The 27,922-nt window shown below is 38.6% G+C and overlaps 1 protein-coding gene across 1 annotated transcript in view; it reads right to left on the minus strand.

Annotated features, from left to right (window-relative positions):
* Nucleotides 1-27,922, minus strand: part of TNKS2 (tankyrase 2) — a 49,320-nt gene that overhangs the window by 4,240 nt on the left and 17,158 nt on the right. Inside the window, exons 9-23 of the mRNA XM_045291442.1 lie at nucleotides 27,581-27,672; nucleotides 27,421-27,499; nucleotides 24,784-24,955; nucleotides 23,804-23,883; nucleotides 20,350-20,495; nucleotides 19,449-19,614; nucleotides 18,619-18,838; nucleotides 15,561-15,670; nucleotides 14,551-14,739; nucleotides 12,512-12,764; nucleotides 11,411-11,493; nucleotides 9,897-10,017; nucleotides 6,689-6,786; nucleotides 5,569-5,643; nucleotides 422-527 (exon numbers count right to left, since the gene is read on the minus strand). Of these exons, the coding sequence (XP_045147377.1) occupies nucleotides 422-527; nucleotides 5,569-5,643; nucleotides 6,689-6,786; nucleotides 9,897-10,017; nucleotides 11,411-11,493; nucleotides 12,512-12,764; nucleotides 14,551-14,739; nucleotides 15,561-15,670; nucleotides 18,619-18,838; nucleotides 19,449-19,614; nucleotides 20,350-20,495; nucleotides 23,804-23,883; nucleotides 24,784-24,955; nucleotides 27,421-27,499; nucleotides 27,581-27,672 (1,990 nt within the window). The remainder of the gene's footprint in view (nucleotides 1-421; nucleotides 528-5,568; nucleotides 5,644-6,688; nucleotides 6,787-9,896; nucleotides 10,018-11,410; nucleotides 11,494-12,511; nucleotides 12,765-14,550; nucleotides 14,740-15,560; nucleotides 15,671-18,618; nucleotides 18,839-19,448; nucleotides 19,615-20,349; nucleotides 20,496-23,803; nucleotides 23,884-24,783; nucleotides 24,956-27,420; nucleotides 27,500-27,580; nucleotides 27,673-27,922) is intronic.

Raw genomic sequence — 27,922 nt, forward strand, 5'->3', positions numbered from 1 at the left:
TACACTGTCTGTTGTTGCCCTTCACCCACATTTGTTATTAGTCCCGTGTGGGGGTAGTGGTGTTGTGTGTAATATATATATCCAACCTTGTGATGGGTTCCTCCTTTCTCTCCCTCCCCGCTACCCGGCCAATCCCTCATGATATTGCTACACCCACAGTTCCTAAGGGGTTTATCTGTCCTAATTCCCTGTGTTGAGAGCTTTTATCTGTACCAATGTGTGTTCTCTGATCTAGTCAGATTTGCACGGTAGAACTGGGTCATGGTAGTGGGGGTGAGGTGGGGGGAGCATTCAGTAACTTGGGAATGACTTGTGTTTTGTTGGTGCTATACTACACTTTGGTTGGGATTCATGAGTTCTCGGCTGACAAAGCGATGCTAGTGTGGAGGACAATGACCCCAGGCGGGAAAGGAATCTGTACCATGAAATAGCATCCTTTCATTTGCATGGTTGTGGTTTTCTTCAGAAACCTCTTTTCTTCTGTGAGTGTATCTTTCCCATAGTTTCTTGTTACAAACCTTCTGAATCTGAAATAAAAGCCAGGAAAATAAAATCTTTGGGGCTTAATAATAATCTATTTGTTCATTTTAAGTAAAAACTGGGCCACATACTTAGCAGAAAGAGGCAAAGCTTTTAAAAGAAATGTTAACTAAAAATACTTTGTCTTAACCATAAGGTAGTATAGTAATGTTTAGAAATAAAAACTTCCAAGGGATAAAAGCTACTAAGACCCATATGCAAAAGGAAAGGATACCGTCAATTGGGAGATGCAAATCAAAGTAACAATGAGATATTAACTTACATCCACACTAACATCCAATTCCAACACCCAGAAACAACAAATGCTGGCGAGGGTCCAGAGATATTGGAGCTCTCCGACACTGGAAGTGGGGCTGTAAACAGGAACCACCATCATGGAAAGTGATAGTGGCTACACCTCAACAACTAGGAAGAGAAGTCAGCAATCCTGCTAGGTACATACCCTTAAGAAATGAGAGTCAAAATAAACCGGGCATATGCATGCCACATGCTTGTTGCAGCACTAGTCACAAGAGCAAGAAGCTGGAAAGAGCCCAAATGCCCACCATAGAGGAATGGATAAAGCAGCTTTGGTACAGATGGACCTGGAGATCATAATGCTGAGAGAAGTTAGTTAATCACAAAAGAGTAAGTATTGTAGGAGATCTCTCCAAAAACCCAACTCATAAGGGCCCTACAGGACAAAGGAGAAGTGCCCCAATGAGACTCCAGAGACCATTCCTACAGGATAACAACTAAGACAAAGACTGGCATTTCAGACGGAACAGACTTTGTAGTTACCAAGGGAAAGAAGATGAAGCAACAAACTGGACCTTTGAAAGCTGAAGGGAGGGTGGAGGTCCACAGCAGGGAGAGACAAATCAGTAGTGGTGGAGTAGAACACGGGGAGGGAGGCTTGTTGAGTGACAGGAACTGCAGACTAAAGAGCTGATGGTGTGAAAGGTACACGCCCCACGCAACTCACTATTTAAAAAAATGATTAAATTAATTGATTAAAATGACTTCCATGCTCACTCTTACAATACTTAAAATTTATCAGTAAAAGAATCTCTCAGGAAGACAAGCTGAGTTCTGTACGTAGGGATCAGAAAAAGAACATTAATTCTTTCTCTCCACTTTTTCTGGTTTAAAGTACCATCTGAATCTGCTTTTAATTATAAAGTATCTGAAACATGAACAAAGAACATTTTACAGACACACACACACACACACACACACACACACACACCCTATAATTACTATTCTGTCTACACTTTCTCTAATTCCTAAAATCTTGACCGAACAAGATGGAATCTGGTCTCATTAGGAGTATTTTTCACTAACGTCAAAATTCACAGTCCTTGTACTGTTTTTTTAGATGGTTTGAAGGTGCTACAGCCCCCTGCTGGTCCCTAGAGCAACGGCGGAGCTAGTGATTTTCCTTCAGTCTTGGCTCAAAATTCAAAATAAATATTGTCATAATGACCCCCATCGGTGTAACAGATCTCATTTCTGCATATAAAAGGAGTAAGAATTATTTTTATTATTGAAAGTTTCATAAAATATTGCATTAAAATATCTTTTGAAAGAAAAATTTAGAAAGAAAATAAAGCATACATCTTTTTCAAATTCAATTTTTAATTACTTTGGAAATCAAACACATCATATACATATTTTTAAAAAAACATTTTGCTTCCTCCCTCCCAATATCATGATCCCAATTCTGCTTTTCAAATCTGGCTAGACCAGAGGATGTACATTGGTACAGATAGCAACTTGAAACACAGGGAATCCAGGACAGATGACTCCTTCAGGACCAGTGGTGAGAGGGGCGAGGCCTGGAGGGTGAAGGGAATGTGGGGTAGAAGGGAGGAACCAACTACAAGCCTCCTCCCTGGGGGATGGACAGCAGAGAAGAGGGCGGAAGGAGACGTCGGAAAGTGTAACTTATGACAAAACTAATAATTTATGAATTATGAAGGGTTCAGGAGGGAGGGGGAAAATGAGCAAATGATATTGAGGGCTAAAGTAGAGGGCACATGTTTTGAGATTGATGAGGGCAACAGGTATACATACGTGCTTGACTCAATGGATGTATGTATGGACTGTGATAAGAATTGTAAGAGTCCTCAATAAAATACTTTAAAAAAAAGAATGAGGTAACAAATGTACAAATGTGCTTTATACAATTGATGTATGTATGTATTGTGATGAGTTGTATGAGCCCCCAATAAAATGACTTAAAAAAACCATTTTACTGGGGGCTCTTCCAGCTCTTAACACATTCCTTCCATCCATCCATTGGGTCAAGCAAAGTTTTCATCATTTTCAAAACATTTTCTTTCTAGAGCCCTTTGTTTCAGCTCATTCCCTCCCTCCCTCATGAACCCTTGATAATTTATAAATTATTATTTTTTTCATGTCTTACACCGACTGCTGTCTCTCTTTACCCACTTTTCTGTTGTTCATCCCCCTAGGAGGGGCTTATATGATCATGGTGATTGGTTCCCCCTTTCTCCCCCCCTTTCCCACTATTCTCATTATCTGTCCTGGATTCCCTGTGTTTCCAGCTCTTATCTGTACCCTAGTACATGCTCTGGTTTAGCTGGATTTGTAAGGTAGAATTGGGGTCATGGTAGTGGGGGGGGCAGGGCGGAGGAAGCATTAAAGAACTAGAGGAGAGCTGTATGTTTCATCTGTGCTCTACTGCACCCTGACTGGCTGGTCTCTTCCTTGCAACGCTTCTGTAAGGGGACGTCCAATTGTCAACAGATGGACTTTGGGTCTCTACTCCGCCTTGCCCCTCATTCACATCGATATGATTTTTTGTTCTGGCTCCAAACATATTTTACCTTTCCTGTCTTCAGCGATAACAAATCATCACCTATTTGCTACTATTTGTATACAAAGTGGACTTGGCTGAGATATCTTCCAATAGGTGTAATTATTTGTTTTAATAAAGAATGTTAATGAATAGAAATCTCAAGAAGCGATTCTTATGTCACAGTACATAAAACTAATAAAAAGGAAGTTCTAGAAGTATCCCTTTATTGGATTTATATACTTATTTTGAACTCGGAATCCTGTGCTTGGCCCATTCAACACCTTTCATCTTCACTAACTCTAAAATGACTTCTAATTCAGCAGAGAAGCAACAAGTCCACAAGGAGCAGCACACTGCTGGTGCAACAGGCATCCGCAGACACATAACTAACAAAAACTTATCGTTGAGAAGGAGGGGGTTTACAGAGACCCAAAGCCCATCCGAGGACAATGGAACAATCTCCCGAGAGAGGGGCCACAGGGGAGGGACGAGTCACCAGGGTGCAGTAGAGCATCGATGAAACACACTATATTCCCCTGGTTCCTGAGGCTTCCTCACCCCCACCACGACCCCAGTGCTGCTTTTCAGTTCAGACTAGACCGGAACAGGCACACAGGTATAGATAAGAGATGGGAGCTCATGACACACAGAATCCAGGGACAGGAGTGGGAGTAGTGATACTAGAAGGGTAGAGGGAAGAAGGGGAGAGGAAAGGAGAAAAGGGGAACCGATCGCAACGATCACACACAACCATACACCCCTCTACAGGGAGAAGAATAACAGAAAACATGGGGCAAGTGAGACAGCTGTCGGTGTGAGAGATGAAAATACTAACAATGTACAATTTCTCAGGGGGTTGGGGGGGGAGGAGCTGATACCAAGGGCTCAATAGACAGTAAATGTCTAGAAAAAAAATGAGAGCAACATAAGTACAAACATGCCTGATTCACTTGATGTATTGATTGTGATAAGAGTTACACGAGTTCCCAATAAGATGATTTAAAATAAAAAAATAAAATGACTTCTAATATTGTTAATCATAATATATTATCATTTAACACTAATACGACAGTCAAATAATTCGACCCCATTCATTCTTGAGTTTAAAACCAACGTACCAGAAATTTACCACCTTTTAATTATTTTATAATTATTGTTAATATATCAAAGTAATTAATTATAAATCATTATGTAAACTATGGTGCACGATTTTGATTGCTAGTTAAAAAAAAAAACAAACGACAGCGAAGTTGGAAAGGGTCCTAAAGAGGAGAAATTGAAATCACTAGAATACAAGCTGCTTACAGAATGACATAAAACATTTTTTTATAAGACTGCTTTAGGAAAAGGTGAAGGTACACTACAATTGACAAAATCTGTTATGTTTCACTTTGAGAAACCGTGAGCAGTCATTGTTGAAGCATGGCATGAGAAGAGAAACAATCTTGTCATGAGCTCCATTACTGGCAGCGGAGTTAAATTTCTTAATATGGCTCTTCTATCCACATCTCTCTACCTCCTACCAAATAATTGGTTAAACAAACCAAATAGGATGTGTTTAACATCAATAGAAGGGATTGGTCAGTTTTACTGTCACTCACTTGGCTCAAAGGATGAGCTGCTTCGGCAGTAAGGAGAGATATCCTTAGGAGCATTGGAAGGAGAGCCACCAGTGTGGCATGCTCAAGACCTGGCTGCTGGCTGGACCAATCACTCTAATTTTACAGATTATTAATCCTGGTTTGAGGTAACCTGTTAATCCCTCTGAGAAATCAGCTACTTTAAGAGTATTGCCTGTGAGTTCTGTCTGGTCAGTGCAACAAATTTATCGAACACAGCATAGAAATATTGTGCCACTGGAGGAACGGTTAGTATCAGAATAGGGTGAAGGAAGGTGGACGTTAGAGGAATGTGTGACCCCCGCCTAGGTAATAGGAAAGCCAGAGGTCAGATAAAGCTCCTGCATGCCATTTTCCACGGCTACAAAAATATCTGTTAACATAAAGTACCTTAAAAATACGTTATGTATTTAAAGCCCTAAACTTAAAGGATTTATTATAACCACATTATAAAGCATAATTGCTACATCTGAATATGTTCAACAAAAGCTGGATCAATGGTCATATAGGGCTGGGAATATCATCATGTTCTTAAGAAAACAGCTTTTGGCTTCAGGTTTTGAAAATCATGATTTCAACAAACTTTCATTTTCACTAACTCTTTACCTTGAGAATGTTGTATCTGTTGAAGATTCCACCTGCATGGCCTCCGTCTCTGTGTTCTCGGACGGTGCTTTGCATCTGATGGAAAAATTATTTCAAATACATGTGCATTAGCTTTTATGTCTTTTTTGATTAGTTCTTCATTCAATCTATTTTTGAGAACACAAAACATGCTTCAACATTTTTGTTATTTAAAGAACGAGTTCTACAAGTTTACGAGTATTATTTTCTAAAGATAGCTGTTAGTACAATTAACTGGAAAACAGCGTCAGTGAGAATTACATAATGTGAACTAAAGGAAGAAAAAACAAAACGAAACATAGTAAACACCCAAACAAGACAACTGGGCACTGCCCCTGAATGGATTTTGACTTAGGCGACCTGCGAGCACAGAGTAGAAAGAACTGCCCCGTTGGGTGTTGCAGACTTTGAATCTTTTTGGGAGCAGACATGTCTCATCTTTCTCCCTTGGAGAGATGGGTCTTGACGGCTGACCTTGTGTTCAGCAGTCCCATGTGTAACTCACTACTCCACCAGGGTTCAGGGAGGGCACAATTCAAACATTTTAGTGGATTGAGTTTAGGGTGAAGAAAGTTAGAGGATAAATTTCCTGGAGAAGCAGCACTCACTTGTTCTGGTCTTTTCTAAGGTTCCAGGCTTTGCAGTAGGAGTTTGGGGAGGTTGTTAACCACAAGGTCAGCAAGTTCGAACTTACGAGCTACACGCCAGGAGAAAAATGAGGCTTTTTACTCCTGTAAATATTTAAAGCCTTGGGAAACCCACAGAGGCGGTTCTACTCTGTTGCATATGGTTCTAAGAGTCAGGTTTGATGGCAGTGATTTTATTTATTTAGAAGCTTTGCAGTTGCTTTCATGGAAAGTGGGAACACTGGCATTTTCTTTCCAATGGTAGCAATCTCTTCTCCAAAAAAATTGTGCTATTGTAACAATGAACCAAGTTATTAAATTACAGTTCATTGAGAGAATGTACCTTACATATCAACTCTAGGAAGTTCCAAGTAATCCCATACTTCATGTTCAATTAGATCCAAAACTTTTAACAACTGAACCAAAATTAAATCTTGTTGATTTATCTTTCCAATTATTAAGGTCTATGAACGTACCTCTTCCTCCACAGACTGAAATTCTTTATCATCAGGAGACAGATCTATGAGAATTGTTCCACTGCCAGAGGTGTTCAGAGCTAAGTACGGGTTAAGACCTATGGGGGGGGAAAAGGAAGGTTAAAAAAAGGTTAACATCAACCCAAAATAGCCAACTGGTTTATTTAATGTTTACTATTCATTTTAAAAGTTTAACAATACAGAAAGTCTCAAAGACAGTACACAGAGTTCCTGTGTCTCTTCCACCCAACGTCCCATGTTATCACCTTATATAATCACGATGTGTTTGTTGGAATTTATTAACTGAATGACAGGCTTAGCTGATTTCCACAGCCTTTTTTCTTTCTGACCAGGCCATCACATTGAATTTAGACTATTAAGTTTTGACCTTATAAGCCAAGTCACAGGGTTGTGTAAGACGATTTTTAAAAATTCTTTTTTAAAAAATGAACATTTTATTGGGGGCTTTTACAGCTCTTATAAGAATCTATACATCAATTGTACCAAGCATATCTGTACATTTGTACATGCTGCCACATCATTTTGGAAACATTTATATTCTATTTGAGCCCTTGTTATCAGCTCTTTTTTCCTCCTTCCCGACCCCTTGATATAATATAAATTATTATTATTTTTGTATCTTACACAGACCGCTATCTTCCTTCACCCACATTTCTGTTGTTCATCTCCCTGGGGTGGGGTGGGTGGTGGTGGTGTGGGCTATGTATCAATCAATGTAATCAGTTCTCCTTTCCTCCCCCTACCCTCCTGGTATTATTACTCCCATTTCTGTTCCTGAGGGGTTTATCTGACCTGGATTCCGTGTGTCCTGAGCTCATATGTGTACCAGTGCACAAGCTCCGGTCTAGCTAGAACTGAAAGCAGGACTGGGGTCATGATAGTGGGGGTGAAGAAGCCTCAAGAACCAGAGGAATGTATGTTTCCAGGGCACCCTGGTTGACTCATCCTTCTGTGGGTGTCCTATTGTGTACAGATGGGTTTTGGGTCTGAATTCTTCTATTTTTTATCTCCTATTCATGTCATACATTTTCCTTAATTATTTTTAAAGACCAATTCTGTAGCCCTTTCAGTATGTAAAATATGAGAAAGTATTTTAAAAATTTGCAGACTCAAGGTAATTTTAAATCATCTTAGAAGCTCGTAATGTCAAAAATCCACTGCTATAGAGTTGATTCCAATTCATAGAAAGCTTATACATAAGGTTGGAGACTGTAAATGATTACACAAGCAGACAGCATCACCTTTCTCCCAGGGCTGATGAGTTTGAATCAATGACCCCACATTAAAAAAAAAAAGGGCAATAAATTTGTCATGTTTTCTGAATATCAATAGTCAAAATATTTTTTCCCCTCACAAAAGCTCTTTAAATGGGGTTTCCTAATTTATTTGATATAGTTGTAGCACAATTATCTCCTTTAATCTCTGCAACAGGATTGCAGGTGGGAGGTTCTAAGCGTTTACTGTGGCATGGAGGTCTGCTGCTGGGAATTCAGGACAAGCACTACACTGGCCCCGAGCTATGACCTGCAGAACACTCCCACCAGCATGCCGGGCTCTGAGAGGAATGGCTGAATCACAACGTCTGCGTGAACAAGAGAGTCCACACGGAAGAGAATGACTTCATCAACACAGACTGTGACAAACATCTGACCAAGGCATCGGTAGCTCTCCCCAAGAAAAGATCAGGACAAGTAATATATATTGACTTGATGCATTGAATGGTCTCTGGCTGTTAGGGCATCAAGATGAGAAGTTGTTGGAAAATCAGCACAGGTGGCCACTGGCTGCAAACCGCAAAATTAGGTAGAATAAATATGAAGCTGCTAATTCTTTAACTAGGAAAGTGACCCTGATGTACTAAATCAGATACAGCCATTCTGTCTCACAGCCATCTTTCTCCTTCAAGTAGGAGTAAATGTTACTACCCAATTACAGCTAGATGATGCTATCCACAACTGTAGGGCCAGAGGTGGTATGGAGGAACCAGTGCTACCTGGAGGCAATGGTCTTTGTCTTCACTGTCTCCTGAACTTTTCGACACAGTTTAACTATGCACTGGACACTGTTATGTATATATGTTCAAACACTGCCTGTTTCCTAAATGATACTTACCCCAGTATTCCATTGTAATTACTGCACTATCAGATCTATAATCTTCCAGTAAAACCCTAATAGCAGCCTACCACTAAGGAGTCTATTCCCTCTTTAGTTGTTATGCTATTTACATTGGATACTGACATTCCATTTTCTATCTCATAAAACTTGCTATCTACACTAGAAATATCCATGACTGTATTATATTTTGAACTTGTCCCTTTAGTTGATCCTACTCTAGAATACCAGCTTAAAGCATTCCTTAACCACAAATCAACTAATTCTGAGAAGTGTTCTTATTTTGTTTTAACAAGAGGTAGAAATATACTGGCTAGCATACTTCGTCCCTAAGTAAATCACGTGCTCAGTTTAACAGTGAAGTTAAAATGCACTTTGACAGTTACTTTCCTTTTTTAATACTCAGGGCCTGGTATACAGAAAGTGTTAACATGTGATGGATGAATGTAATTTGGATCTTCCATAAGCATCAACATTTAAATTCACTGCCATGGATGGACATCATAATGATCCCACAAGGCAGAGTAGGACTACCCCTGTGAGTTTCCCATGTATAACCCACCACGACACCGGGCTCTTGCATCAACATTTAGGAGACATAAAGTATCACTCGAGTCTTACAACATCAGTGTTTTCCAGCACTGTAATTGCAAGTGTTTAATATATTATCTATGTAAGACATTGATACAACATTTTATGTGCTAGCCTGAGCAGCTAATAATTACCTATGATATTACCATAAGACATGAGACATGAAAGCTTCAGGTCATTTAGAATGATAAAATTTAGAGCTAGAATTACTTCAAGATTTCATATACCTTCCTAATTTTAGGTGGTTAAAGCAATAATGGCTTAGAAATTTTACTTAGCTTTTCACATGGCTAATAACAGGAGCTCAGGAAGTTGAACAACTAGTGTAAGTCTAAGATCTGATCCCAAGTTTCCCAAATCTTAATGTGTGCTTTCCCTCGTACATTGACTCTTACACATTTTAAATGATCATTTAGTAAGCCAGGTGTGCCTTTATGCAAACGATTAAACTGATGCCAAGAATTACTTCAAACAAAATAAATACCTTGTTGTCCAGAGATAAGTCTCTCAACGCCTTTAATTAGTTTGTGTCTATGTCCATAGGCATTGATTCCAATCTCCTTCAGTTCCTTGTGTCCCATCTCAATTAATACATCCAAGGTGATCTTATAAAAGGATGAAACCGTTTAATCTCTAACTTATGAGAGGCATTCTTATCACCATGATCCCACAATATATTAGGTTCATACATTTAACTAGGATTACTTTGAGCAACTTAAAAAGAAAAACTGAAAGGAAAAAGAAAAGTGAACACTAAATAAAGTTATATCACGACAGACCCAGCTATCATTATTTTCATTTTACATTAGAACCTGAGCAGAACTAAAATGTAAAGAAGAAAAAGGAGATAATAGGTGTCTTTCAAATTAACTGCATTCAGGCATAAAATTTTATCTTGAAAAAGCAAGTTCTTTTCCATGATCACTTGTCATGCACCTTTTAAACACTGTATTCAATGGTTCACTCAGAGTCTGGACGATGTTAACTGGTACTTCTTCATCACTGCTTAAATACATCCTTTCACTCCAAATAAAAAGAAATTACCCTCTGCAGAACTGAAGCCATTCTTTAAAATTCTGTTTAATTTATACACCTTCCATGACTTTCCCAGAGTAATCCAGCTCAGAAACTTTTCCTTTGTTGACTTTCTTAAACCTACGCCAAAATACAACTCTCCATCTATACCTGTTCCAGGGGTACAAGTCTACAGTGACGGTATTTTCTGAACTACAAAAATCGGTCAATATGTCATTAGACTGTTTTACATTGGGGCTGTCTTAGAAAAACCCAGATACACGGTTGGCACATCCATATACCTCCCCATAGCACCCAGGCAAGTGTCCTTCTTAAGGAAGGATAGTAGTGATTGACACAAGGACTGAACACACAGAGCTCAAGAGTCACTTCAAGGGCTCAATAAGCTAAGCTTTGAACCCAAGAAAAGTATTTTACTAGTAAAACTTTTTTGGGGTGTGTGTACTATTTTTATGCACTAACAAATTGAAAGGAAATGCCAAGACCAAATCAAATTAAAAGAGTGACATAAGATTCACTGCCCTAAGTAGTTTGGGTGGTTCAGGACAGTTTAGAAAAAAAAAGAAAAAAAGGAAAACTTTAACAGGTTTCCATTAAGTTAAGTGTGACTTCATAGCACCCTATACGTATCCCCAATTTTTTCCTACGCTGAAGTCCTAAGAAACACAAATTAAGCATTTATATAAAGCCTTTTCTTATTCTTTTTAAAGTGACAAATTGAAATTCTGGAACATATTAGTATTTAACCTAATAGATAATTATTTAAACTCTAGGTACTATAGACATGTATTCTAAATGTTTTAACCCAATCTGAATAAAGTATTAATATATATCCTACAATAACCTCACAGATATCCTGGATATCTTCATAACTTGCCCAATTCTTGCACAAGAATAGGACAAGTATATGCTCAAAGACAAGAAGACCCAATAGCAGCAACACTGGCATTTTATCTAACTCACCTGTTCTCTCTCAAATATATCCATCAGGTGCTCAAGTCCAAGGTTCCTTACAAACTGAGTTATGCTAAAATCGACTCCTGGACCTGGGGAATTAAAAATTTCAGAGCAAAAAGTCTCACATTAGAATAATGCATGTCAATACTGTTAACAATCAAGTTTCCTGACAATTCCTATACATATAAAGAATATAAATAAAGATGAAGGGCCCTAGTAATAGCTGCTGGGGATGTAATACTGAATAAACATCAAAAACGGCAAAGATAATGCTATAAAATTTCATTATTAGAAAAAAAACAACAAACAAACCAAGACATTCTCAGGTTAAGGGAAAACCTTTTCTTTTTTTTTTTTTGAAAGGGGAAAACCTTTTGGTTTTCTACTTTAAACTTTATTTTTCATGAGATCCTTATAATCAGTTTCCCATCTTTTGAGATGTAAACTATTTCAAAATAAATTTTATGGAAACAAGTTCCACAATGTTGTATACAGTATAAGATAAATTTGGACAAGTAAAAAGAAGAGACTAGTATTATAGTCACTGCAGGTATATGCATCATGCATATCTTTCCTTAAAAAAAAAAAAAGTAAACGTTGTGTATTGTGACATGCAGTCAAAAGCTTTTATACAACTCCATCCCACTTCCTTGGAAGCAACCAAAAAGCAGTCCCAGCGGTTCAGTGGTTAGAGTATCCAGCCACTAGCCAAATGGCAGTGGCTTGAACTCACTGGCTGCACCACAAGAGATAGATGTGGCAGCGTGTGTCTATACAGATTTACAGGCTCCGAGACCCTACGGAGCAGCCGTTCTCCTCTGTGCCAAGTCTGAATGGGCTCACGAGCAGTGGGTTTGGTGTTTAGGTTCTGACTCAACCAGGACCTTCAAACAGTTCGTATCTAAAGAGTGCATAGCAGCCCAAGACTCATCAACTTCCAACTTGAAATGAGAAAAATTCATTAAGAAATTCTATTAATGTAAAGAAAACATTGAAAGGCTAAAGACTCTGGGCTATACCAATTAATTTGATTCTTGTAGTATATTTTAGGTTTGAAAAGGACATCTGAGCATTCAAACGGGGAATAAGGAAATAGCAGTGTCTCACCTTCTTTTTTATCTAAGTTGGAAGTACTCTCTGTTCCACTTGAACTAACTACTGAGGACAGTTCAGGGAAACTGCCAGATAAGTTATCAAGACTGCTAGCTGCAGAAAGGCTTGATGGGCTGGATGGACCCGAAGACAGAGAATCTGGGGTGGCTCCTGGGCTTCTCACCCCATTGAGCACTTGTGGCTTATAACACGCAGGTAGAGCAGAAGGGGGCATGGCTGCAGTGAGGAGAGCACTGACGTCATCGGCCTAGGGGACATGTCAGAGAGGAGTCTGCCATTAGCAAGGCCTACAATTCTGTTACACTCAATAGAAATGTAATTTTAAAAGGTGATAAAACAATAGATCTGCACTAGAATTTCCTTATTATATAAATAAATAACATTAAAAAGTGAAACATGGTGGCTGATCCTCAACTAAACTGGTAAAAAATAAAACGTAACTCAGAACATCTCCAACACACACAAACACACACACACACACACACACACACACACACACACACACACACACACTCTCTCTCTCTCTTTCTCTCTCTCAAAATAAATTTTGTTCAAGTGGCAAAACATGAAGAATATCTCAACTTAAACACCGTGACTTGAAAAGCATTGATATAGAATTACAGAAATATCAATTTAAAAAGGTTAAACCTTTTAACAACATCGTTATTCTGAAAGACACAATTCAACCTATGTAGAACTTTAACAAACAGTGTGATGCTATTTTTTCCTGGGAAATAGTCAACAAGACAATCACTTCCACCAAATCTCCTAGAATCAGAAGTCCTCAAATTTACTGGTACATTAATTCTTTTAATTAGTGACAATGCCATTCTATCCTTTTATAACTGATCAAGTAGGACACTAAATAATTAACATTCAGCAAGAAGCCAGCCAGTACTTATTTTCACTGTTAGCCATATATTTGATCTATTCCAGTCTGTTGTACATTTTCCTTCCCCCTAGTCGGAAGACTCCCAAGGCACTGGTAGTTTGCATATAAAAATTTAGAATAACAGTTCCACTTATTGGGTGTTTACTGTGTACTTGTTATTGTGCCAAGGACTGTACATACACATTATTTTGTTTAATTATATTAACTAGCTACATTTTAATCCTTATTTACAGATAAGATGACCAGGCTTAGAGGAGAGGCAACTTGTTGTACAACTCAAAATGATTGGCCTTCCCAGCCCAGATATGTATGTTTTCTAGAGCACTCTGTTGTAACTGGTGGATTAATAAATGGGCAGAATGAATCAAAAGTTCACTTGAGTGGTTAAAAACTAGGAAGATATTTTCTTGAAGAAATAGGCTGAATTTATGGCTGAGTTGTCACGCTGCTAAGAAAAATCTTTGCAATGTAACCTGGAGCAACAGAATTTCTCACAGCAATGTGTCCATAGAAGAGGCAGACTCCTCTTCCTTCCTTCCCACCACAGAGAGAATTTCCTCTCCTTTCCCCACCCTGGCCTGGCTCCGGTCAATGTTCTTAGTAATGGAGGCAAGAGAGGACTTTTGTTCCAGTGTCCACAGTGAGGTGGAGGCTACAGTAGCATCTCCTACATGAGCTCCAGTGGGAAGGGGAGAAGAGAAACAGAAGTGACAGGTTTGTTCCAGGGCAGATCTGCTGGATTAAACAATGAGGACTTTGAGGATGAAGAGGGTGGGTGGGAAAGAAAACCCTACTAGTAGAGTTTTGTGGCTGTATCTTGTGGGCATTATTCCAAGTTGGGAAAGTTGACAGAGATTTGTGGCCTGTATTAACTTGCAATTACTGAAGGCTTATGCCTGTTCTGTTTATCCAGTTAATGCAACCAATTATACCTCGTACTTTTTCCTATTTCTAAAAAGTACTCAGCATATAATAACTAACCAATAGTGCTGTTACTTATATTCTAATACCAATGAAGTCCCAAATTTAAAAATTAGACTAACAATTCATGCCACAATCACTATGAAGATATTTTATATACACACCAAGTGAATTTGAAAGTCAGGAAAGCATTGAGATTTTTAGAGAGCCCATCACTTACTGAAACTAAATCTAAAGGTGTTTGTCCTTCCTGATTTTTAAGAGTAGGATCAGCTCCGTGGGCCAACAATAAAGCACAAAGCTGTGTCCGTCCCTTTTGGGCTGCTTCATGCAAAGGTGTGAAAGCCCATTTGTCCGTGGCATTGACACATGCATTATACTTTATTAGTAAAGCTGCTACATCTACATGCTGTAAAAGAAAATACTGTTATAGTCTGAATTATTACTTTACCACACTTTAGTTCTTAAGAAGAAACTAGCTGTATAGCTACTTCTACATTTTCAAAACTTACCCTTGAAAAGAAAAGAGACACGTTTTTTCCCAACATCGCAATTTTGGGGAAATAGACTAAAAATCACAGAAGACATTTCAGTGACTCGGGGCCACTCTATAAAGCAGATGGCTGTGCTCCGCTGTGCTGGTGGCAGTCTCACCTACTGCAGCCCCAAGGGCAGGGCCCAGTGCCGCACAGGGTTTCTTGGTCTTTAGTCTTTGAGTAGACGGCTAGGTCTTTTCTCCGGCAAAGCAGCGGGAGGTTTGGACCACTAATCTTTCGGTTAGCAGCCAAGTGCTTAACCATTGCCAACACCAAGGGTCCTATTATAAGCTAGCAGTTTATGAATGGCATCATTTAGTTGATGATGCTACTAAAGACGGCCCACACTGAGTGCATTTAACCATTCGGACCGTCTTAGGTCAGGAAGAATGCAACTGAGTAGCCCTGGAGTCCTATGAATGGCAGGAGGTGTTTTGGGGACCAACAAATAAAATCACCAACACCTCACTGAAAATAAAGATTAAGAGGCAAGTGCTCAGGAAAGTAATAAAACAAATGACAACAACAGTTCCAGACCACAAGGCTTATGTTTACAGTATACTCAGAATTGGGCCTTGGAAGTTAGTTAATCTCTGTAGCTTTCATATTTACACACGATTGAGAAAAACCACACTATGTTGCCTTTGAACTGCAATAATATGATAGGTTTTTACAGGTAACAGAAGGAGCTTACCCCATAGGATGCTGCATTATGTAAAGGAATTAGTCCCCCTTTGTCTTGGGCATTCACATCAGCTCCATGTTGTAGTAAATACTCTGCAACTTCTAAATTGTTGTAACCAGCTAATTTAAAGAAAGGAAATAAAAGTGTTTTACTCAATATCAACATATTAACATATGAGTCAGATGTGGACATAGCAACATCTATACATAGAAATTTTCAAAGCATAGACATTATTGAAAAAGTAAATATGTGAAATTTTATGGAGCTTTTTTAAAAACTAATTTTATTGGGGGCTCGTACAACTCTTATCACAATCATTTCATCCATCCATTGTGTCAGGCACATTTGTACATTTGTTGCTATCATCCCTCTCAAAACATTTTCTTTCTACTTCAACCCTTGGTATCAGATGAAGATTTTATCTTATGGAAAGAAATCCCACTGGCTTCAAGCTGAAAAGCATACAGTGGTACCCATCACTTTGAAACCTGTGCTGTTTTAATGCTAAGGTCCACAGTTTAAAAGGTCTATAAAAATAAAAGGCAGCCAAACATAAAAGTTAGAAATCCAAGGATAAGTTTAAGTAAAAGCATTGCTACTAGGATTTCAGCTCATACACGCCCAGCTTGATTCCAACACAACAACACAAACATGACTTTGTGTTCAGTAGATGGCTGTAGACAACTTCTCTCAGTATACATCTGAGCCTCAGGGTGCTCCCCCCCCCAAAAAAAAGGTCCAATCAAAACAGCAGTTTCTTCATCTTCTTTAAAAACAACAACAAAAAAAACCCCTTTTATTGGGGGCCCTTACATCTCTTACCACAATCCATACATTCATCCAGTGTGTCAAGCACATTTGCACATATGCTGCCATCATCATTTTCAAAAAGCATTCTCTTCCCACTTGAGCTCCTGTTATCAGCTCCCCATTTCTTATCCCTTCCTCCCCCCAAACAGTGGCTTCTAAGAGAATCTACTGGGTCGCTTAAATTCGAGGCAGAGGTTATGGCAACTGCATTTTGAGATTCCCAAGTGGTAATCTTAATAGATTTTCTCAAAGGCCACAGAACAATCATAGGAGCATATTATGAAGGAGTTTTTAAAAAACTGAAATTGATATTGGTGAGAAAAAGGCCAGAAAGTTGCATCGAAGAATTTTTTCCATCATCACAATGCACCAGCTCATTATTCAAGAGTAGCAAAGAATTTGAGTGGGATATCCATTCCATGGCCCTGATCTTGCCCCTTCTTTTCTACTTCTTTTTCTTCTTCCAATTCAAAGAACACTTAATAAGGGAGAGGACTAATTTCCTCAAGGGTGCCCCAATTGCCATTCTGATGTGGTGTGAATCCAAGAACGCACCATGCTCTGAGGAAAGACTAGAGATGGAGACATCACCTTCAGGGTATGGACCCAGATGGAAGGGATGCTGGTGCGAAACAATAGCTTCACATTTAGATATTTTCATTTAATTAAGGGTTCTATGATTCTGCAGCAAAACTTGTTGATACCCTCGTACAAGTAGCTAGCAGAACGAACACGAGACCAGCGTGGGCCTCACAGCCCTTCCCAAGAAGGCCACAAGGATATCTTTTCTTATTAGAGAGAACCTAGGGGTATGCATGTCCACAAGTTTGGCAGTAACATTTATGTGTTGCTAAAGCCAGGAGATAAAATCTGTTATTTTAAAAAATGTGTTAACGATCTCCTACTTGTCAACTACCTTTCGAACTGCCAGCTATTTCAGTAAGGACATACTTTTATGGCAAAGTACATCTTATCTGATACAAACTCATAAAAGAGCAAATCTGGAACTCAATTTTGTCACGACAAAAAAGACACAACTTGAAATTTTAAAATGGTTTTAAATATTTTCTATTTGTATTAAGTTTTAATCCTTTTCCTATAGCATCTCCACCCAGAAAGTTTAGTGAAACCAAGTAAAGAAAAATAAAAATTTCATAAACTCGGTTGGTTATTATACTGAATCCAAAAGCCCCTCCAGGTTTCTGGTACGATAACGCAAAACTGGGTAGAAATATGTTACACGCAAGGTTGTCCCCTAACAAAGACAACATTGATTTAAACACTAGTCTTAAACATCCCAGACGAGGGCAGGGGAGACATGGAAAGTGAATGCAGAAATGCACACCCCAAGTGCAAACCCAGAGTCCAAGCAGCCCTCATCTTTGTGGGCAGACTCCTGCCTGCCAGTGAAAGGAGAAGCTACTTGGTACCATGTTGACATATGCGGTTCTTCGATGCAAGATGCTCACTCAGAGGGAGTAATTCTTCTTGGACAGTGGGTTTCCAACATGGGTTAAGATTCTAAAGGTGAGGTTTAAGAAAAAGAACTCACACAAACCCTCAAATCCTTCAAATACTAGCAAACTTCGCAGTTACTCATATTAGGAGAATAAAACAAACTGAGAAAACAAGTCACCATCTTTCATATTAGACAGTGGCAAAACCACTTGCATCAATTTTCCCTTTTTGAAGGAACTGTGCATTTAGATAAACTCATGAGTCAAATGTACCCACGAAGGTATCAGCTACAGCTCAGCATTTTATCGGCTCATCACAAAGCCTCGTCAATGCAGCTAAAAAACCGTACTCCAAATTCTACGTTTCACACCAACACGAAAGCACAGGTGCACTGTGTCAATTTTAGGAGTGAAAATTCTGAAAAAATTATTTTGGGGAGAGGTTTATACAACTTCTAAAAGTCTTTATGATTTGCCGCCCCCCCTTACCCACTCCCCTTGTGCTTAACAGCTACTATCACAGTGGAAATCTTTAGCCAGGAAGGCTGTTTTTTATATGCAAAATTTACTCAACAACGGAATTTCAAACAAGATGACCTGGAATAAAGAGCTCTAAAGCACGTGATGGTTGACTGAGGCGGTTTGGTTATTCTTACCGAATGTAACATGCCAGTACCGAGGGAACTGGCTCACTTACTAGGAACACACAAACACAGTGGAAGGTGTTCATCTGGGATTTTTCACTTGTACTTCCAGTCTTACTCACAGACTAAGATTAAGATTAAACCTAGTTCACTTACCTGCTAAATGTAACGGGGTTGAATGTCTGCCTTGTGTATCGCGGCAATTTACATTATCAGGTGAAGACAGCTTCTTTACTCTGGCTAAACAGCCTTTCTTGGCAGCATCTAGTAAAGCTGCGTCCCCCCGAAGCAGATCTTGGATATCTGTATCTCCATCCTTAACAAGATCCAAAGGGGTATTTCCATCTCTGTTTTTCTTGGTAGGGTCTGCACCATGCTAGGTATGAAACGGAATGGGAGAATTGGCTTAAGTTTTTTCTCAGTCTAAGGAGATGTAACTATACAAAGAAAACCACTGAGACCATCTTAAAGGATACTCGAGTTTGTTATTAATACGTATACACACAGCACTGTAATAGCAGTGAAGTATTATTGTAATACATTATGTAATAATGTAGCACACATTTTAAACTATCTTCAAAATAAAGCAGTTATCAAGAAAAATAAAGTAGTATCTATCAAAAACAAGTGATTTCTACTTTTCATATCACTGGAATAAATGAAAAACCCTATTCCCTCCCTCCTTTTTTACGGCAAAATGTTTATTTTGGTATCAGTATTAAAACAAATATTTTGAGGTTAAAGTACTACATAGGAATAATTAAGATGATTAAAGAACCATCACATGATCTTAGCTGACAACAAATCTGTGTGGTATACATGTATGTAAACTGAAATATAATGTCAGCATTTATTCTGAAATCTATGTTAGGAGAGTGTTAGGTAACTGCTTTCCATTCCTTTACTAAGTTTAAACTAGAGTGTATCATCAGCATCATAAACATATTCTCTGTCATACACTGGACACAGCAAGTACTGAAATATACCTGGAGCAGAAGTTTGCAGATTTCATATTTTCCCTTTGCAGCGGCTTCATGTAAAGGTGTGAATTTCCACAAGTCAGCTACATTAACTACAGCACCGTGCTTAACAAGAAGCTCTGCCACTTCATAATGCCCATAGGAACATGCGTTGTGCAAGGGCACAAGGCCTCTGAAATGAAAAGGAGGGCGAGCAGTGCAACAGACGGCTATGTCTGAGGAGATGCCAGGGGCCGATGAAAGACTTCTCTCTAGCTCTGGAAGGAACTCTACCGATTCTCAATCTACTGAATGCAAAAAGTGACTTCATTCAGGGAAAGGAACCAAATTTAAATGTTTAAAAATACTAAGTATATAACAAACATCCATATACCTGTAATTTAGATTAAAAACTGCTTATTTTTGATGAAAAATAATTTCAAGATAAATTGAAAGAATTCAAATATCCTCAATGAACACTGAACATTTTATATCATTAAAAACCACTATGACACTAATATTGTAATCTCCTTCTTGACTACGAGAAGGCTTTAAGAAGTTTATGAAAAGATTTCATGATCATTTAATTCAACTTTTCCACGAACTAATGAAAGATGTCTTATTTTATAAAGTAAGGCATTACGTAAATATATTTACATAAATGCTAATCATCAGAAAATCTTAAGCAACATGACCAAACTCAACCAAATCTGTGGCTAGAGTAGATTCTGAGTCAACGAGCCTTGTGGAAGGAGTAGGACTGTCCTACGGACTGGCTTTCCAAGTCTATGAAAGCAGACTGCTGTCTTTCTTCTGTGGACTGCAGCAGTCAACGAAGCTAACCACTTCACCACCAGGGCCTATAACTTGAAACTAAGAAGTACATTCCTATTCTCTAAAAAGAATTAGCAGAGAAAAAGGTACATACCCTTTATCTTTAGCATGCACATCAGCTCCATGTTGCAAGAGAAATTCCACCACAGACACTCTATTATACCCAGCTGCAAAATGAAGTGGTGTGGACTGACGCCCTTCAATGTCTCTGCAATTAACACTTTGAACAGTACACAATTTCTGTAGGGTGGAACAAAGTATACATAAAGAATAAAACGTATTCTTGTAAATGGCATAAAATGTACATTTCTTAATGTATTTCAAATACCTCTTTTATCTCATCAAATCAGCGTTCTCAGAAACTTGTTTATTCTTATTTCATCTAGTCCTTTTTTTCCTGCTTTACTTGTTTTTGTATATTTTGTTTTAATTTTATCCAAATTATATATTTGCATATACATTAACAAGTCAAAGTATTTCTTTCCATCTAGTCACATTTGAGACTCACTCGGGTTTCTCACATTGATGCTTGTATCTTCAATGTTTTCTAAAGCCATTAAGAAAAATTTACGCCAACTAACATGACTCCCAGTTTCTCATTCCGTGTCTCTGAGGGTTAATTTCACAGCAGGCCTTTTGTCATGGCTGACAAGGAGACACCAGAAAAGATCTGCATATTCAAAATGTGGGTAATGCAGAAAAATACTCAGAATGACAGGCAGAAGAACAAACATGACAGGCGGGGCCAGGAATGGGAGACTCAGAAGCAGCTGAGTGAAGCCTCTTGGGAGCCTGATGCGGGAGACTAGAGCACCGGTCAGGCTAAGGCAAGAGACTCACATTCAATGTACTAGTGCGACTTGGGCAGGGTGGTGGTTTTGGACGCTGCTCAAATCCCATGGGGAAGGGATTTGGTTGCTATGCAAGAACCAAGCTGTCCTTGTTTTCTAAGGAGAGATGCAGTGTCTAGCAGGGATTCAACCTGTAATTTTTCCCATTCCAATTATTATTTCAGTTCAGCCATGTTCTAAAATTCAAGTCTGTCCAGTTTTGCTTCCTCAATCATGACTAAACTGGGAATCCTTCAATGCCCTAGTTCCCATTTATGCCAATGCTGCTGGTTGAGGGACTGTATTTGGAAAATCATACTACACTGCAGGCAGGATGGCATAGTGGGTACGCGAACTCACAGCGAGTGCTATCAGGCGGAGTGGGTGCCTCCAGGCATTAGGTGGCAGAGGGCCAGAAAGACCTGCCTGCAGTAATGGCTGAAGAGGCTGACCTAATTGAAGAACCGTATCCTGAGTGCTTTGACCCTGAAATGTAACCTGTTATTTCCCTAATAAACCCTGAAGCTGCACGGCCCATGAGTTTTGCGTGGCCACTGCAATGAACTATCGGACTCATCAGAGGAAAGAGTGCCATGGAAAGGACAGCTGGTGTCAGAACTGATGAAAAAGACTGGTAAGAAGGGGGTGTATGTCCGATGTCCGCCTTGTAAGAATCAGCCTTGGTTAATGCGGACAATGATCTTCCTTGTCTCGGCACAACATACCCCACACTCCTCCCACACTTCATTTCCAATCTGGCACAGGTTTTCTAGTATTAGGCATCCAATAAAGTATCTAGATCACTGGTAAGCAAACTGAGTACACCCTTATGTGTTTTGGGGGGATAATAACGCAAATGTTTGTGTCCCAGTGAGGCACACGGAGCCACTTGAGTAGAGACTGGTGAAGAATAGAAAGACGGATGGAGATAATTTTTCATCAAGTGATTTTAAAAGCAGAGGAAAGGGAAGACAACCTAGTAGTTATTGCTGGGAGAGATGAAGGTCGTCTTTGACCCAGTAGCATTATATTTGTTTCGAAGTCTAATGCCCTCAGCTTTATCATATCTGAATCAGAACTCTTCCTTGAGACTTCTATCTTTACGAAAATAAAGTTGTCTTTAAGATCCTGCTTATTCTCTAATATTCAAGTAGACAAACATTTAAATGTATCATAAATCTTGGCACCCCCTCTCCAAGTCTACTAGACGTCCTTTAACTAGTTGCTTGGATTTTATAATTTCCCCACCCAAACTCAAACCCAAACAAAAGAAATTCACTTGCTATCTTTTAACGCAAATGATTTGATATTTTTCTGTCATTAATGAAAAGAAAGTCCTCCTTTCAATATCCTATTAACCTCCTAGTTAAGGGAATAAAAATGTAAATATGTCAAGCAATAACAGCATTATAACATTTTCTTGAAAAAAATAAAACCTGAAGTTATTTAGAAGTGAGCATACTGTTTATACGAGAAGAAACTATAGTAAAATATATCATAGATTTTTAAACCCACTTCCAGAATTCCCTTCATTTAAAACAGTGGTTCTCAACCTGTGGGTTGTGACCCCTCTGGGGGGGTGTCAAACGACCCTATCACAGGGGTTGTCCGATTCATAACAGTAGCAAAATAGGTATGAAGTAGCAAAAAATATATGGGGGGTCACCATAACATGAGGAACTGTATTAAAGGATTGCGGCATTAGGAAAGTTGAGAACCAGATATTTAAAAGAACAATGAGTGGATTGCCTCAGAGCTCAAGTTCAGATGAGAACAGCATGCACACTTCTTAGGATATCTAAAGTTATTAACTTTGTTGGGCTAGTCTACTGAAAATTAGGAATACCATACAGAAATATGTGAAACTACTTCAGAAGCTACACTTGCCATGAATGGAAACAAATTTATCTTTTTTCTGAAATGTATTATCTGTCAGTAATAAAATAGTGCAATGTTTTCAAAAAGTCTGTAAGGAACAGAAAACCCAACAAATGTTCCCCCACCTCCCTCTTTACTAGCTTTGGAAAATTTAAATATTATTGAATTATGAAGAATTACTTATGAAACATGCAAAACTAATTTGAGTTATTTTACCTGGACATACAGTTTAACAGAAATACCTGGTATGGGCATTAAGGCATTATATATGCTACTATGGTAAAAGGCAAAAACAGAACTTCAGGTTTACTCTGTTTAAGTCTGTATAGGAGAGGGGCAGGTAGTGCTCATGTGGAAGCCAGAGAAAGAAAGAAAATCAACGTTTTACTCTGGGTGAAGTGAGGATGGTGAGACTGCGTGTGCTGTGTTTTTAGTGCATGTGAGCACGGGCTCACCAACAGGAGGAAGGGCACAGAAATGCACCGGAAGAAACGGGGAAACGGAAGCGACTTTCCGTTTCGTTTTTCTTCCTGTTTTATAGGTCACATGTAAATCATGGCCAATTTGACACATCTTATGCTTTTCAAAGAATAAATAGGTTCTTTAAGCAAAATTCATAGTGTTAGATATCGTTTATTTAAACTTGTGAATGTAGACTGAAGTGCACATAAACCTGAAATACCCCTCTTCTCTCATTATTCGATGCCTCTTACTTCCACAGAGCAGAAGAGCTTTACTAACCTTTAAAACAGGCACATATAAATACCTAGGCTGACCACAGTAACAGTACAGGCTAACCAAACAGCCCCGAGTAAACGAAAACATAAGATCATATCTTACTTTGACAGTTTCTACATCTCCAGCCTTTGCAGCTTCCAGCAACTGTCTGTCTGCCTCGGAATTACCTAATGGGATACCTTCTAAAAAGAGAGAAATAGTGGTTAACTCCTGTTGAGAAGGCAGGTCCAAAAGTCTCACGAGAGGAACTCATCAGAAAGTGAAGTTCCCTTATCATTTGCTAATTATTTAGTGAGGAAACAGCCTAACTCTTAGAAGAGCCAACAATCCCAGTGAGAAATAATGCCCTAAGCACTGACTCTTCTTTGCCCCTCTTCTAATCCTTCCTAAAGAAGCATGTGCATTTTTCGGGTAAAAATGTACAGCCAGTCATTTACTAACGAGGAGCCCTGGTGGCACAGTGGCTATGTGTTGGCTGACAGTTGCAAGGTCAGCAGTTTGGAACCATCACATTCATTCCTCGGGAGAAAAAAAAAAGGCTTTCTACTCCCATAAAGAGTTAGTCTCAGCAGTGGACAATATTAAGATATGAAAATGATAACTTAATAACTTATTAAGGGTTCATGAGGGAGATGGAGAGAGGAAATAAAAATGAGGAGCTGATACCAAGGGCTCAAGTAGAAAAAAAATGTTTTGAAAAGGATGGCAACATATGTACAAATGTGCGTGCCACAAATGAATGCATGGATTGTTTTAAGAACTGTAAGAGCCCCCAGTAAAATGATCTTAAAAGAGTCTCTAGACCTCACAGGTTCTCTCCTGTCCTACAGGGTTGATGGCAGTGAGTCTTTTTGTTTTGTTTTACTTTATTACTAATGAGAAATTGCACAAATATGCTACTGGAATAAAATAAAAATTGACAACATGTGAACACTGAAGTTCATGAGTTAAGAGTCTTCCCCCAAAATATCAAAAATTATCTTTTGATTACCAACTCCTAATATTTAACAATTGTGAAAAGCTTAAATGGTGAATTTTAACAATACATTTTAACAATTGAGTCTCATGGAGGCATTTGCTACCTTGAAGAAGCTGTTGCACATTTTCATTTCCCATCTGCAAGGCAGTAAAGCCTTGAAGGGATATGATGTTTGGATCACAGCCATAGCTCAGAAGCAGGCGGCAGGTCTGCAGATGACCACAATGCGCAGCTCTGTGCAGAGAAGTCTGACCAAGACTGTCCAAAGCATTAACCTTAACAAGCAGAGGAGGATAAAATTAGCTTACAGCGCAAAACTTAAAACCATCTCACTAGGCATTTTATACTCACTAGTAATTTTAAAATCTCAATAATTCTTTATGAAGCTTTAAAATCCAGTGCCAAAGTTGGTATATTTGATCAAATCTAGAGCACATCTCATGAAAGTTGGTATTATAAGGAAGATTTAAATTGGGATTAACAGTGTGAGATGTTGAGTAACAATTATGTGTAGCATTAAAGCATTCATAGATTCACTGCATTTAGAGCTAGACATTGGCTAAAAAAATTTTAAGAGTTTTTATAGATCTCTGAGGCTTAGAAATATGGGAGAGACCATTAGTAACAAAGTCAGAGATTAAATTGGTATCAAAACACTTCTATTGACCTAACCTACTTTTAAAATTATATGACATATAATCTATACAAATAGAAGCACAGTTACACAATGGAAGAGCTGAGCAATTAAAAAGGAACAAACTATTGATACATGCATGCAGCGGCAAATATTGGAGTGGAAACCCTTACATAAGAGCGTCCATGAGTGTGTATATGAAGTTCTAGACGAGGTAAATACAATCCCTGTTAAAAAACAATCTGAATGGGTGCTGCCTCCAGGGGTGGAAATACCTGCAATACGGTATTACCTTTGCCTAGAGATAACCTTCTGTAGTCTCAATAAGGGTTTTTGTTACTCAAGTGTATGCATTAGTCAAAATGCAGCAAATGTACATTTAGGGTTTGTAGATTTCACTGAATATACATTTTATATAGAAAGAAAAACTAGACAAATATTGAGCTCTAGTTGTGCATGCAAAAAAATTTAGGGGAAGTGTACACTTATACTGAAATGTGTAAAATAAGATATATTGATGGGCTAAATTAATATACAAAAAAACAATATAGTTAACATGATAGGTATACAGCTGTTCTATGTAATATTTAATTGCTAACACTCCCTATTACCTTAACCTTCCATCTCCTAGGGGAACAATTCTTCAAAATATAATTGAGAAATTAATCCTATGGTCACTGGTGTGTTTTGAGACACCAGTCAATTTATATTCATGGGACTGGAGAACATTTCCGAAGGAATACAGTAAAGTTTCAGTGACCTTGAAATGGACTACATACTGATAGCATGTTTTCAGAACCTGAGAAATCAATGTAAAATGCTTGGGCAATTAACACACCAAAACTCACTGTAATGTGAGATACATCCCCTTGAAAACTTTTTGGATGCCATCTTATGTTAAGAATAGGGTGACCAACTTGTCCTTCTTTGCCCAGGACTTTCCAGATTTTAGCACCAAAAGTCCCACGTTTCTGGAAATCTTGTCCTGGATAAACCTGGAGGGTTGGTTAACCCTGTTTAAGAGGGTTTCACAACTCAAATTTAATAAGCATCTAGATATTCTTCAATGTAACACATTGTTAAGAAAAGCAATAAAGTTATAGAACAGACAAATGAGATATACGAAGCAGCTAAGCAGAAGTAAAGTTTATTTTATTCAACAATTTACAACAGGAAAAAAAAAAATCAAGATTACACAGTAATAAGAACTTTCAAATCAAAGGATATAATAATCAAAGGGAAATTAGGACACTGAGAAGTAGCATGAAAAGAATGGCAGAATTCTAAGTGGTTCTGTGCGTGGCACCCAAGGAAAGCATGATGAGCAAAGATCCTGCCAAGTCCATTTAGGGAAGGGCGGCAGAAGCCATGCTAGGGCCCCTCCTTCACCCTCCATCCAGAACTGCCCCATTCTCTCCGTCATGCACTGACTGTCTGCTAAAGACTTTGTGAAGAAAGCAAGGGACTGCGGCCAAACTACTAAATCAGGTAGGTGATTATTATCTCTTCCAATCAGAGGACATTATGTATCTTTTACTGGACAGTACTTTTAAGAGGTCCTGGATAGGAAATGATGAATTCTAGTTTTGGGAAACATATAATTATTCTATGAATAAAGATTAACCTCTCAACCAACACAGGGGCTATCATGTTTACTTTGGTAAAATTATTTAAATAATTTTTAATCTTCTGTTTCAAGTTCTTTGGCCTAGTCACAGAAATAACAGACAGTTAACACTGTGGTGGGGGTAAACAACAGCAGTTATCATGGTAATCATGTAATAGAAGAAGATATAGATTTGAGTGAGAAAAGAGGTATGGCGCTAGCTGGAGATATCCTAACAAAACAAAACAAACAACCCAGAGTCCCTAAACCTAAAAGAACCTTGACCAGTAGTGTGGCTGAAAAGGATAGCAGAGGAAGGACATATAGGAGTGAACTGTTTTGAAGTCAACAGGCTTTCTGGCAAAGAATTAGATACAGGTAAAGCACCTGTAGAATTATTGTACAGTGCAGGTTAAAAGTAAGGGAAGGAACACTTTCATTTGCTAAATGGAAAACAACTCTCACTGGATGGCCCAGCGAGTACCAAACACGAAGTATACCTTTGCTTCATGTCTCACCACCACTTCGACGATGTCATTGTGGGCTTTCTCAGACGCCACGTGTAGAGGAGTCAAGAACCTTTCAGAGAAATGGACAGCCAGTGAGTATGCTTCCAGAAAAGAACGTGCCAACGATATTTAATTCTTAGAAGATACTCACTCTTTAGTCTTTTCATTGATGTTTGCTCCTTTTCGTAGCAACAATTCACATATTTGTTTTCTTTTGGGGTACGGAGATGCAGCAGCACAATGCTAGATGATTTAAATTGCAGCATTAATGATGGACTACACACGCCACTTTTTATTAACACTTGTGTTTCTTATTAAGAAAAACCAAGATGTTATTTATTTTATCTCATGTTTTACTAACTGGGCTTGCTAATTTTTTATTGGATAGAATGCCTGAAAAACCTGTGCTACTCAAATGACACCTGTTATTACACAGTGTGAGCAAATCCTAAGTTAATGTTCTCAAATACCATGGTGCTTGACATGTTCTCTT

The sequence above is a fragment of the Echinops telfairi genome, unplaced genomic scaffold (genome assembly GCF_000313985.2).
Source record: "Echinops telfairi isolate 266 unplaced genomic scaffold, ASM31398v2 ScPeMD7_70;HRSCAF=299, whole genome shotgun sequence".
Classification (NCBI taxonomy): Eukaryota; Metazoa; Chordata; class Mammalia; order Afrosoricida; family Tenrecidae; genus Echinops; species Echinops telfairi.